We start from the raw sequence: 12,847 nt of genomic DNA, 5'->3' as shown, positions 1-12,847 counted from the left end.
GCCAATCAAAGCTGCATTCAGGCAACGCTGCAATGACAGCTCAGTTAGTGCCTCAGCAGCCCTCATACTGTGCGGTGATGTGTAGAAGAATTACATAGATAGTGCAGGAAATAGTGATGTTACCTAAAAGAAAAGGAGCAAGGACAAAAAAGAGAGGGGAGATATTAAACTCAGGAAATTAAAACAACATCCTGCTTTTAATTGTACAAATATTTGTTGGGTTTCTTTGGATTGTAACAAGGGTTATGGATGCATTTTTTATTTTATAGGTTATTTAACATGAACAAAGCAGAATTTACAATTAATTAATGTAGATTAATTAGTCTCAAATAAAGATTTGATCATTGCAAACAAACCTTAAGAAGTAATGTAATTACTTTTGGAACTTTTTTAACCCAGCATGTAGAGCTAATGTCTCTAAAAAATGCCATTTCTATTGTTATTATTGTTGTTTTGCAGTTGTACATCAAGCCTTTTATGGTCAGTACAGTCACATTATTAACCAACAGTATGTTGTTGTTTACAGCGTGCCTCAAAACGTCATTACGTATTCCCCCAGCTGGACCAATGAGAGCACAGGAGGGCGTAAAGCGGTCTGGCGCCGGGTAAAAGGGATTTGACAGTAGCAGGTTTCTAGCTGATCCTTCAGTTGACTTCCTCAGTGGGGCCGAGACAGAGACGATGGCGGCGGCTGCCTGCAGCCAGCACACCGCTGTCACTACCGCCACCGTTAGTGGCAAAAAACCGCATGCTAACAGAGAACATAGCCGGAGGAACCGTGAGAACTCTCGACGGAGACAAGCGGCTCTTTTGTTTCTCAGTAACATCTCCCTGGACGGCCGGCCAGTCCAGAGTAATTCCGCTGAAAATCAAGGAACACGCCACCACAAACACAACGACTCGGAGGGAGCAGACTCCAGCTCTGCGGCGGGGGCTGCAGCCGGTTTGTGTCCGGATACCGGCAACAGTAGTAGCTACGGGACATTCTCTAATGTACCAGCTTCCGTAAGCAGCGGGACAGTCACTCATTCCGCGGCACCGAGAACGGGACTCACCACCGTGCCGCCGATTCTCGTCCTGCCGTCGGACACGGACTTCAACGATGTGGGGAGCACCGAGGTGTTGCTGGAGTGTCGCAGAGGCTCGTTTCCTTCCTCCGGGAACAGTAACCTGCTCTCGGCGTCCCCTTCCAACACCAGCCTGCTGCCGTCGCCGGTGGGACCGCGGAAGTCGTCCACTTTGCTGTCGGTTCAAAGCTGTAACTCGGTGTCCTCAGAGCCGCGACAAAGGTGAGATATATACGGCGGCGTTTCTGTTCTCTAATCGGGTGAGCGGTGCCATCTGAGCCTGGCTTTCAAGCTTGAATTTGCATGTTTGTCGTCGGTATTCCCTTTTAAACAACACCTGAAAGTTAACAGGGAGACCAGCTCGGCAGGTAGACTGTAGCCGGAGTAGTTTAGTTTGACTTTGACTCGAAACAGTCTTTCTTGTTCACAAACTGAAGCACCGACATTTCATGCTGAATGTGAGCTGGTGATCCCAGAGTTGATGTGTGAGTTCAGCTACTTTTGCTCCGGTCCACTCACTCCTCAGACATTTAAGGACGTTTTAGGACGTGTCAGCGGTCACGATGCAACAAATTCACGGTTAGTGTTGCTGCCTGGAGGTAACCGTGAACTCAGAGCAAGAGCTTGTGTAGTACAGGACTCATAGCAGTTGAATTTGGGACGCAAACTACTGAAAACCCAATACCACCAGCATTTAATGACATCAGACTCACGCTTGCATTTTTTCATTTAGTGGCGTAATATCCTTTCCTAGAAGAAACAAGACATGTGGTGACAGTGTTGTTTATGTCTTTAACTAGGTTGCATTGCGTGGGAAACGGCTGGCATTTAAAAACGAGCTTTTGTTCTTATTTTGTTTCCTATTTTTGGTTTCTGTCTAATTTAGTTTCAGTTAGTTACCGGAGTAACAGTGTGAGGTTTTGTCTTTTTAACTATTCCAACATAGGTGTAGCAAACTCTTGACTCACTCTCATGCAGACATCCCAGTTAGGGTACCCAAGAGCCTGCAACACAGATAATAAACAAAACAAATTGAAAGTTGATAACCTATAAAATAAAACCTATACCTAAAAAAGACCTATAAACAAAATGTGTTTTAAGAAGCGATTTAAAGAAGGTTCCTGACTTCTTGACCCTTATCTCCCCGGGCAGTTAGTTAAAAGCCAAAGGGTCCTGATGAAAAAAAGCAGGGTCACCTTTAGATTTAAGTCTGGACTTTGGAGCTGTAAGGGTTGCACTGCAGTGTAGCCTGGGCCTAGACCCAGATCTGTGGTTTAAATGGGAAGGGCAAAATCTTAAAATCAATTCTAAAATGTGCAGGAAGCCAAGACTTGAGTGATGTGATGTTTGCTAAAACCAGGAAAAAGCTGCACTGCTGCGTTCTGAACTAATCAAAGTCGTGAGAGTAACCTGTTCAAGGTGTTATAATCAAACCTCGAGGTCTTAGTGTGAAAGTACTGTTTTTATTCTCAAGATCGTCGTTGTTTATGTGTTGTTCACCAGGTTTATGGGCAGGTTTATCTGGTTTTTTTTTTCTCCCTTGAGAAGGTTATGTTTTTGGTAGGGTTTGTGTGTATGTTTTTCAGTCTGTAAACATGGCTCGAAAAGTATTGATTGAATTCTGATAAAACTTTGTAGAGGTGCAGAGTGGGGCCATATCAGCAGTCCTTTAATATTTGTCTTCAAAATCAGCTTAAACTGGCAGAAAATGGACAGGAAGCTTTATAACTTAGAAACTATCATTCTTACACTTGTGGTGTTTATACAGTACTTTCTGAATGTTGAAAATAAAGATTTACAACATCATGTCACATTTGACCTCTGACCTCAACTTCAAGGATAAAATTTCTCTGAAGGTCAAAGTGATGATGATAATGACACTGTAGCTATTTAAAGTGACAATAAGTTTTAAGACTGACAAGAACATGTTGGCACGGGATTTGTTTTGAGTCTAGTTGAATAATTTTATTATGACATTGTTATGTACACTACAGTAACATGTATTTAGATGGTTATAAGCTAACAATTTGAGTACTTGTATAATTAGGGCTGGGTATCGTCACTGATTTCTAGAATCGAGTCGATCCACGATTTGATTTGATTCTATTCAAATCGGTAAAATTTTGCCTCAGACAGTCAGAAATATTATAATTCAGATAACGCATCAACATTTCCATATTTTTTGTCTATAAAAAGAAAGCTGACACTTGTGAGACTTTATCCAAGGTGTGAGCATCACAGCAGATGTCTTTGTGTCAAAGTAGCTGAGGATAAAAACAGAAAAACATGAAGGTGATTTTCCTGGCCTGCGATTTTATACAAATATTCTGCAGTAGATCAAAAACGAAAGAAAACCATGAATCACCTCATGAACATTACCTGATGCTGCTGAAGTGAAGCAGAGAAGAGTTACAGAGGTTTTATTAGAGACACAGCTGAGCGTTTTGCATAATTTACATAAGTTTAAATTTGTTCAGTAGCCTATTGAACGGCAGAAATGAGGCTTTCTTGTCGGACGTAGGCAAAGGAAAAAACAGCGTCCGACAGCGCTGTAAACAACGGTAGACTTGCGCGTAATAAGCAAGCGAATAATGCAGAAAACAGATTTTTAGACGGGAAACTGTCCTTGAAGTACACACACACAGAGACAGCGCGCTTTGCATGAAGTGTGATTTTTATCATGCTGGAAGCAAAACAGCAAAAGTCAGAGGGAATTCATATTGGAGAGAAGTAAAACCTGCAGCTTCAGAATCAGCGCAAAAATTACGTAAACACAAGGCACGGACCCGCCGATGGATCAGAATCAGCGAGCTGTCAGCTTTCAGCCCCGACCGTGTCCGTGCCGTCGGGTGAGAAAGGCGACATCTCAATGATTTGATGCGTCGGCGGGTCCGCGCTTTGTGTTTACGTCTTTGTGCAGAATCCGTGTTCCTGCTCTCATTTACTGTTTTAGCTGTTTGTAGGGCTGCCACGATTTGTTGACTAGTCACGATTACGTCGACTATCAAAATCGTCCACGACTGATTTAATAGTCGACGTGTCGTTTGAAGCTTTGTAAGATCGCAAAAGACGCAGGAATAATAGCAGGATTTAAGAGTGTAATAACGGACTGAAACAGAAGATGGCAGCACAGCATGTACAAGGATGCCAGCTGCCGTTAAACCCCGAAGAAGAAGAAGCAGCTGTGTCCCAGAATTCATAGCGCGGCCCAGCTTAGTTTCCAACAATGGCGGTAGCTAGTTAGTTTTAATATTACTCTTATTATTCTTTCTGGGTCACAAAATAAACGTTTAACATATTTTCAGGCGAGAATGTAGCTGTGTAAACCTCAAATATCGGCTCAGTTTATCAGGACACCACATATTTTCAAAAGCGCTCCGACGTTTTCGGAGACGTCTGTTACCCACTAGCTCGATAGCTAGCCGGGGGCTAGGTCACTAGCGCCGTGAGAACACCGGACTCCCGGCAAATTGTTTTCAAACTCACCGCCGTCTTTCGCGACTCAGGTTAAATATATATGAGTCACTTAGATAAATTAAAAATGTTGTTGTTTGGCTTTTTTTTTTTTTTTTTTTTTTTTTGTATTTTATTTGTTCCTGAGTAAATCGGTTTGGCTGAGATTAAAGTTATAGTTTTTACACAGCTGAATAAACGTCAAGCAGACAGCTGATTATCAGAAGTGTGAGATGCTGGAGAATATACTCCGGTGTCCTGTTATATTTTAGATAGCAAGGAGTTTATTAAACTTTACCGAAACAATCTGCAAATTTCATTAAAATTGAATAAACTATCATCTTGTCTTTATTTTTAGTTAGCACCTTAAAAGCTTAAAGCTGTAAGCTAATGATAGTTATATAAGAGCAGATGCTGCTGGTGCAATAAGCTGTAGTTTTACGTCCAGTGGATGATGATCTGATTAGTCGACTAATCGCATAAATAATCGGTGACTAGTCGACTATCAAAATAATCGTTTGTGGCAGCCCTAGCTGTTTGGTGGTTGTTGAAATTTTGTGAGGTTTAACCTGAGGGCAAAATAAATGTATATTTAAAAATCGATTCAAGATTTTAATGAATCGATATCACGTTATCCAAGCTAGAATCGATTTTAATCAATAATCAAAACCCACCCCTATGTATAATGTATCTGAATAATTATTTTTTGGAAAACAGGCCAAATAAAAATAGCCTAAACTTTGCCCTTATTTTTACTGCACAATAAACTTCTTAAAGTCCATTTTAAAAAGAACAACAAAAACAAAATGAATCTATACAAAGTACAAAACTATGTCCTTAAAATTAAATCGTGTATTAAGAGTGCGTGAATCAAATATGACCTAAGATTGAACCTTGTGGTACACCATAGGTGAACAAACTGTAGAAGATAAATTACTTGCATTGAGAAAGTTTATTTCTCAATAAGTTTATTATTTGGTTTCATTGACATAAAATGAAACCAAATAAGTGCACTTTCCTCATGCATGTTTTAAGTTGATCTACTACTTGAAAAGAATGAAGAGAGTCGTGGTTAGCTTCAAGAGGACCTGCATTGTGTAACGCGCTAAAGCATAATTACCAACAATTTTCTTCATGTGTTGGCAAATTTTACTCTATTAGCAAAGCCTAAAGCTAAAGTAAGGTCCTTTATACACTACCGGTTAGAACACCCCAATTTTCTAGTTATTTATTGCAATTCAAGTCATTCAAGTCCAATGAATACCTTGAAATGGTACAATGATAAGCTGTGAAATGCCAGAGGTTAAAAAAGGTAAGGTTACACAAAACTGAAAAATAATGTACATTTCAGAATTATACACAAAGGCCTTTTTCAGGAACCACAAAATGGGTTTACTTAGTCCCTAAGGACCCCAAAGCCCTTTACACTGCATTCAGTCATTCAGGTAATGGCAAGCTACATTGACAGAGCCGAGGCTGCCGGACACTGGCACCACCAGGCCCCCTGACCACCACCAGTAAGCAAACATGGGGTATCTTGCCCAAGGATATTTGGCATGTAGACTGGAGGAGCCTGGGATCGAACCACCGACCTTCCGGTGAGTAGGTGACCCGCTCTACCACCTGAGCTACAGCCACCCAAAAGATAACCAGGCTAGACCAGAACTACCCCAGGAAGAAGGAGCAATATCTGCCAAAGGTGACACATCAAAGTAGACACATTTGACTACTTTGATGTGTGAAAGCTGTAGAATATATTTTGGTCTATAAATTGATTCCATGAGTTCTTTTTTAACTCCAATTGCTTATTTGTGTTATGCTTTTTTCAGAGTGCAATGACACATTAAACTGCATAATTTTCAATAAAAACTGGAAAAATTGGGGTGTTCCAAAATCTTTGACTGGTAATGTACTCTTTATTTTGTTTTATTAGTTGGGTTTTATTTCTTTTTAGAGTTTTAATTTTAAATGTGTACTTTTTTTATTTTTCACTTGGCTTTTATTTTTCAACCCTGGCTCGTTTTAGTTGACTCTGATGACTGTGGTAGCCAGCTGTAGAAGCCAGCGGCTTTGTAGGCAGGATATGAACCCAGAAACGGTTAAAACCACCAACAGACGTGCCGAAGACGAGCTGCCTTCTGTACCACAGTAACCCCCAGTCGGTTTCAGTGAGGTGTTTACTGCTCTACTTATGTTTCTCTTCCTGAAAGAGGGGGGAATTCAGACATGCCTACAAAAACAGATGGAAATGAGCTGGATAAAAAGAAAGTTGCAGCAGCAATGAAAGTGAGAGATGAATTTCTTAACATAAAGCCTGTGTGTGTTTTTTATTTAGTTATTTAATTTTTTCTTGAGTGACAGGGAGTTTGTGTGTTTATGATGCATTCTCACCTGGCAGCGGTTCATACACGCTGATCCTGCGTGAGTGCTGATGGATGGATCAGCATCGTCATCATGTTGGCAGCGCTTCAGACCCAGAGAATGCCAGCCACGCAGCGATAAACACCGCTTAACCTATTTACACCTAACAACAGGCTGGGAAATTACCAGCAGATAACAGCTCATCAGTCAGACTGCTGCACCAGCTTTCAGCTGCAGCTCCTGTTGTGTGAGGATTTGATTAATTTACTGTGATGATGCACTTACAGTGTTTTATTATTTTTCCCAGCAAGTGGGCTGCCAATAATATTAATGAGTAAAATTTACACACCTAATATTGGTCTGTGATGTCAAGAGTGTGCGATGTGAGGATAAACTTCATTTGATTTGATTTGACCACATTATTATCATTTTTGATGGTCATGAAGTGTGAGGAAGTAAACAAAGGATCAAATAAAACCACGGACAGGAGGATAGAAAGATAGTTTGAAGTGTTTATCAGATATTTTTTTTAATTTATTGTGTGTACAAGTTTCTGTTAAATTAAGTAAATGATTAAAAAATCAGATTTCATCATTACTTTATTATTTATTTTAATCTATTTTTTTTTTTGTCAGCAGTGCTGTCTTCGCCTCCTCCTCATGACAGGCAGCTTCACACAGCCCTCCCCTCTCTAGTTGATGTTCACAACACTGAGTAAAACTCCCATTTCAACAATACTGACGTTGGTAAAATATACAATACAATTAAACAGCTGTAAATGGCAACCTGGCCAGCACAGCGTTAACATTAGCTACCCAACAGTAGCGTTAGCCTTTTGTTACCATTAAGGTAGCAGGTCTGAATACGGGACAGGAATGATCAGTTTATAACTTTATATCAGCAGACATAACATTATGCATAAAATTCCCATTTTTGGCATATGTGCCATATGCCATAAATATTGTATTAAGAAACAAGTGATGTTTTCATAATTAGTGCCACAATTCCAATTTTTATTTTATGTCTCATATTTTCAAGCTCTCTTTGAGGCCTTTCAACCTTTGCTTTCGTCTGCAACCTTTAGCTGCATTCGTAGAACAGTGCCCCCTAACAGTGCAACAAAGCACTTAGCTTGTTACTGTAACCATGTCTTTAAATTAGTGCAGTAATCATTTATTAATGCTGAAACACTTTCTACACTCGGGCTGAAGCGCTGCTCACTCGCTCGCTGCAGCAGGAACCCAGTTCCCCATGTAAGTCATTAAACTTTGATCCGATTCCCACCAATAATCCACTCGCTGGTTTAGGAGGGAAACTGTTCTGCAGATTTGGGGCTCAAAGAGCTGCTGAACACATAACAAATGTTGAGTTTCCTGTGTTCATTGGTTGCTGGGCCTGGTTTTAAACACACTGTTCTTCTCACCTAGACTCTTCCTGGTGTGATGAAGTTGGCCATCATCAGACATGACCATCAGTCGCACTCTGTTTAGCCTTGAGGTTCAGTGTGTGTGAAGTGCTGCCAGCCAGCTAGCCAACCACTTCATTTGCCTGCTGAGTGAACAAACTGTGAAACTGACACTCTGTTACAGAGTAAGGACACTTAGCTGTTAGCTAACACACTTTCACTGCTGCTGTTTTGATACACCTTCACTCTGTTCAAGGAGCTTTTTGATATTTGATATCTGGAGGAACTTAAGCATCTTTCTTTCTTTCCGACAGTGGGTTTCCAGTCATGTGTGCATGATATTGAAGACTAGTTTTAACAGGCTTTCATGCATGGTTGGTGGGGCTGTGTATCACTGCTTGCTCATGGTTTGATCCATATCTTTCACACATGATGCATATGCACAGGCCATATTTTCGGCACCTGTTTTGTGTTAACCAGTAAAACGACAGCTTGACCTTCCCACTCAGCTCTCTCTTCACCAAAACACAATGGTAATACATCCACATCTCTGCAGACGCTGCTGCAGTCACTTTTTCCTGTCCTCTGCTTGTGAACGGCGGCCCGGAGATTCTTCGTAAACACACTTTTCTGCTTAAGAGCCATGACCTTAGACTTGGAGGTGCTTATTGTAATGTTTGCAGATCGGCTGGTTACAGCAAAGTGGAGTTATCTGGCAGTGCACTCACTTGCACTTTTGCTTTTCTCAAACTGTCTGCTCCCACAGCTAATTTCATGTGACTGCCTGTCACTGTTGCTTTTCCCTCCGTTTTGCCGGTGTCTCCATTGCAAGTAAGTGGCAAGGTTTGTTATACTCCCACTGTACTTGGTAGTATGCAGTTTATCACGCTGCAGTTGTTATATCAACAGCCGTTTGCCTGTTTTTGGTCAGGAAATGGTGAATAACAAACACAAACAGAACCGATTTATGATGTCTATATATGTAGTGGTTGCTTTGTGATGTGCAATACATGCAATATACTTATTTTTATGTGGAAACTAAGGGTTTCAGGGGGGAAATAAAATACACAGAAAAAAATTAACATTGGGTCAGCAGTGGGCAATATCTTGAGATCATACGACGGCCCTTTAGGGCAGAATTCCACTTCATTGTATCTCAAATCTCTCCAAAAATTGAGTTAAAATGATGTCACACATGGTTAGTTTTGCATTAATAATTACTACTCACACGGCTCCAGTTTTACTCATTTTATCAGGCTTTTACGTTTTTGGCACACTTACTCAGTTGCGGTGCAATAAATCGACACAATTGGAGACGTGCTTTGTGTAAGCCTTTTTAATGCTTGTGGTCTGCTTGTTTCTGGTTCAGCCGGTGTCCCTGTTCTGGTCTGGATGTTTGTATATTCTTCTAATTTCTGGATACAAACCATGTCTTTTCAGCCTAAAGGGCCCGTCTTGCATTGTTTTCACTCTGATTCGATTGTGAAATTTCTGATCAGAAATCAGCACCATGCTGGTTTCTGTTTACGAAATAAATGGCAAAATCAGGATGTGAACTGCATCCAGTGTGTGAACGTATTGTGGTTTTGATCCATGTAATTATGAATCAGATCAGTCAACCCTACTTGATGCTCTCCTCGTGGACTTTCTCTGTTCTTGTAGCTGTAATTTTGCAGTATTATGAAAATGCTGGTTGCTCTTTTATGAGCGTATGACAGATGCATGAATAAATGCATGTACGTGATATTTTGAAATTGGATGCATCCATCATTTGTTGAATAATACTGTTGAATTTACTGCACAACAGAGCACAAAAACAGTTCAGCTGATATCCAGCTTCTTAGTTTTGATTATATTACATAATGACTTTATGTTTGAGCTCAAAAATGAAACAAGATAATTCAGTTCAGAAGGCATAAAAGATTTTTTTCTTTTACAGTTTTATTGCTGCTTTTTTTGGAATTTAGGACAGTGTGAAGTTTCAACTGAACTAAACCAAAACATTTATTAGGACACAGTCTGAAAGGGCGTAAAGCATGTAATGACATAATCTAATTCATGATTAAATTTAACCGAGCTTTAATCTAAACCTTAGGTTTTACATTTCTTTATATCGCTCTCCAGCTGTCCTGGAAGAATTTCTCTGTCTGAGGGAGAAAAAAGGAGCAGAGACTTACAGAGCACCGACTGAGCAAAGTCACCAAAGGGTTTTTGTAGGTAATTTAAAGTGAGCGTGTCAGCCTACTCAGAATTTTGTGCTGCTGAGGAGCATTAAAAACGAGGTGATGGTGCTTTTTCGTAGGGTGCTGGAGTATCCTGTCTGTGCGAGTTTGGCTGGGTGTCAGTTATGTTGTGTGGGTGCATGCGTTTGTGTATCTAAAGGCCCGTCACAGTAATTATATTATCAGCACACTGCGTGATATTTGGATATGACCTCAACCATTTTCCCTTTGATAGCAGATCTACATAATAACAAGTGCAAAGACTTTTATGTTCCACCTTTTAACTATTGGCTCATTTTGCATGGAAAGGTGCTTTTGTCACTTCGGGACTGGTTATGATTTTCTTCTGCATTTTTCCACAAGATTCAAAAGTACTCCACCAATTCAGTGTTGTACTTCTACAGCAGACTCATAATTTAAAAAAAAAAAAAAAAAACAGGATACACCTTACACACTTGTGTCTATTAAGTTGATGTTGCACTGATGAGGAGTTGCTACCAAATCCTTAAACTCAACTGTCAGAATCAGCCTTCGTGTTGTACTTTTCAGCCCTCAGCTGTAATAGTCTGATGATATTGTCTCCACCCCTCCCTGATCTCAAGGTCAAGGTCACAAGGTCTTGTCTTTTTCAGTCTTCTTGTACCTGCTGATCTGGGTTTGCTTTGCAGACAGCCACTAATTAAGTTGAGTCAAGCCGTGTTGACAGTAATCAGCCTGTGTGTGAACTTTGCAGGATTAATCACACCTGTGAGCAGTCTCATCAGTGCACGCTGCTTTTCTAGGTTACTTAACAGGATCTTGGCTGTCCTCAATTCATAGATATGAGAATTTAATAGTGATACTACAATCCAAATGAAATATGTTGATGTCTGTGTGCCTTATCGCCTCAGCTAAATATAGAGGGGAATACCCTGCATATCTATACGTGCTGTGGGCAAATGTCAATGCTTATATCTGATTGTGACTCCTGCGCTGACTCTGTTTTTAAGTACAGCCACCGTTGACATCATACTTGGTTAGTAAGTCCCATTTTGAAGCTTCAAGCTGAGTTGTTTCCATCCAGCTGTTTGACAGCAGAGCAAGGGCCAGATGTGACTGAGAAGTCCATAAATGCTGCATGTTTGTGGCTTACTGAATTGTCAGTCGCACGCTGAGACACACTCGGCTTCATTCTCCTCCTTTCTGACTTGAATTCAATTAAAGTATTGAAGGACTGTTGTGGTGAAGAGAGAGCTGAGCCGGAAAGCAAAGCTCAGGTTTGAGTTGATCTACATTTTAACCCTCACCTATGGTCGTGAACTCTGGGTCGTGACTGACAGAACAAGGCTGTGGATGCAAGCAGCTGACATGAGTTTCCTCTGTAACGTGGCCTTCGAGAGAAGAACTCAAACATGCGGAGCGAGCTCGGTGGAGGAGATGAAGTTGTTTGGACATCTGATCAAGGAGGCATCCTGATCTATACTAAGCCATTAAAATGCATAATCTTACATTTGCCCTAAATGTCTTTTTCTTTTAGTGCACAGTGTAGGTCTAACATCAAGAAAAAACATGTTTGTGCCAAACGCAGTATTTTTTAGCCTTAGCAAAACACACCTGAGGACTTTTAGTTTTCTTTTTTCCTCCAAGACTGACGCAGCAGATCAGTTTTTGTGCCAGGGGAAACACTAAATCTCTCCTGACCTACCTATTAGGCAGCCACTCAGTCAGGCCTCTTTGGCTGAACTTCCCCTGGAGGTTCAGGTGTTCCCTGAATGACTTCATAGAGTCACTGACATCTAATTCAGACTGACTAAAGAGGGTGGTTCCTTGTTTAAATGGAGATTTTCCACTTGTGACATCAGGCTGAAAAGACTCGCTGAGCTCATTTGCATGGATATGTTTTAGGATCTTTGCATCAGTGTTCATTAAACAGTCTTTTACTGCCAGGAGTTTGTAAGCAGTTACTGGCTGAGAAAACTGGAATAAAGCAGAGGAAGAGCAACTGAAGGTCAACACTAATCTTCTCAGTGGAACCGGATGAAAGAGTGAAGTGGTGTTCACACAAGCGCTGTTTTACAGAAGAAGCTGTGATCTGGGTGTAATTAGCAGGACATTCGTGTTAATTTAATCGCATCCTTTTAAACCAGATCATTACCTTTTACTGGCTGTGAGACACCATCATAGATCCAGCATCACTTTAATGATGTAAAATACCAGGAACAACAGTCCTTCAATGATTAATGTGCATTTTATGACCTCAGAATTGAAAGGAGGCACTTAAATCTCTGAACATCCCAACAGTCGCCAAATAAGTGCGGCTTTAAAATGGACCAATCAAACGTTTCTCTTCTGATACTGGT

At 40.7% G+C, this 12,847-nt stretch overlaps 1 protein-coding gene across 1 annotated transcript in view; it reads left to right on the top strand.

Moving 5' to 3' along the window:
- Window positions 1–621: 621 nt before the first annotated feature.
- The window catches only part of cables2b (Cdk5 and Abl enzyme substrate 2b), a 49,461-nt gene continuing 37,235 nt past the window's right edge, over window positions 622–12,847 (top strand). Inside the window, exon 1 of the mRNA XM_014407459.3 lies at window positions 622–1,289. Coding sequence (XP_014262945.3) covers window positions 682–1,289 — 608 coding nt within the window. The 5' untranslated portion in view covers window positions 622–681. The remainder of the gene's footprint in view (window positions 1,290–12,847) is intronic.

Source organism: Maylandia zebra, linkage group LG20 (genome assembly GCF_041146795.1).
Source record: "Maylandia zebra isolate NMK-2024a linkage group LG20, Mzebra_GT3a, whole genome shotgun sequence".
Classification (NCBI taxonomy): domain Eukaryota; kingdom Metazoa; phylum Chordata; class Actinopteri; order Cichliformes; family Cichlidae; genus Maylandia; species Maylandia zebra.
This window is presented reverse-complemented; position numbering and strand designations above follow the sequence as displayed.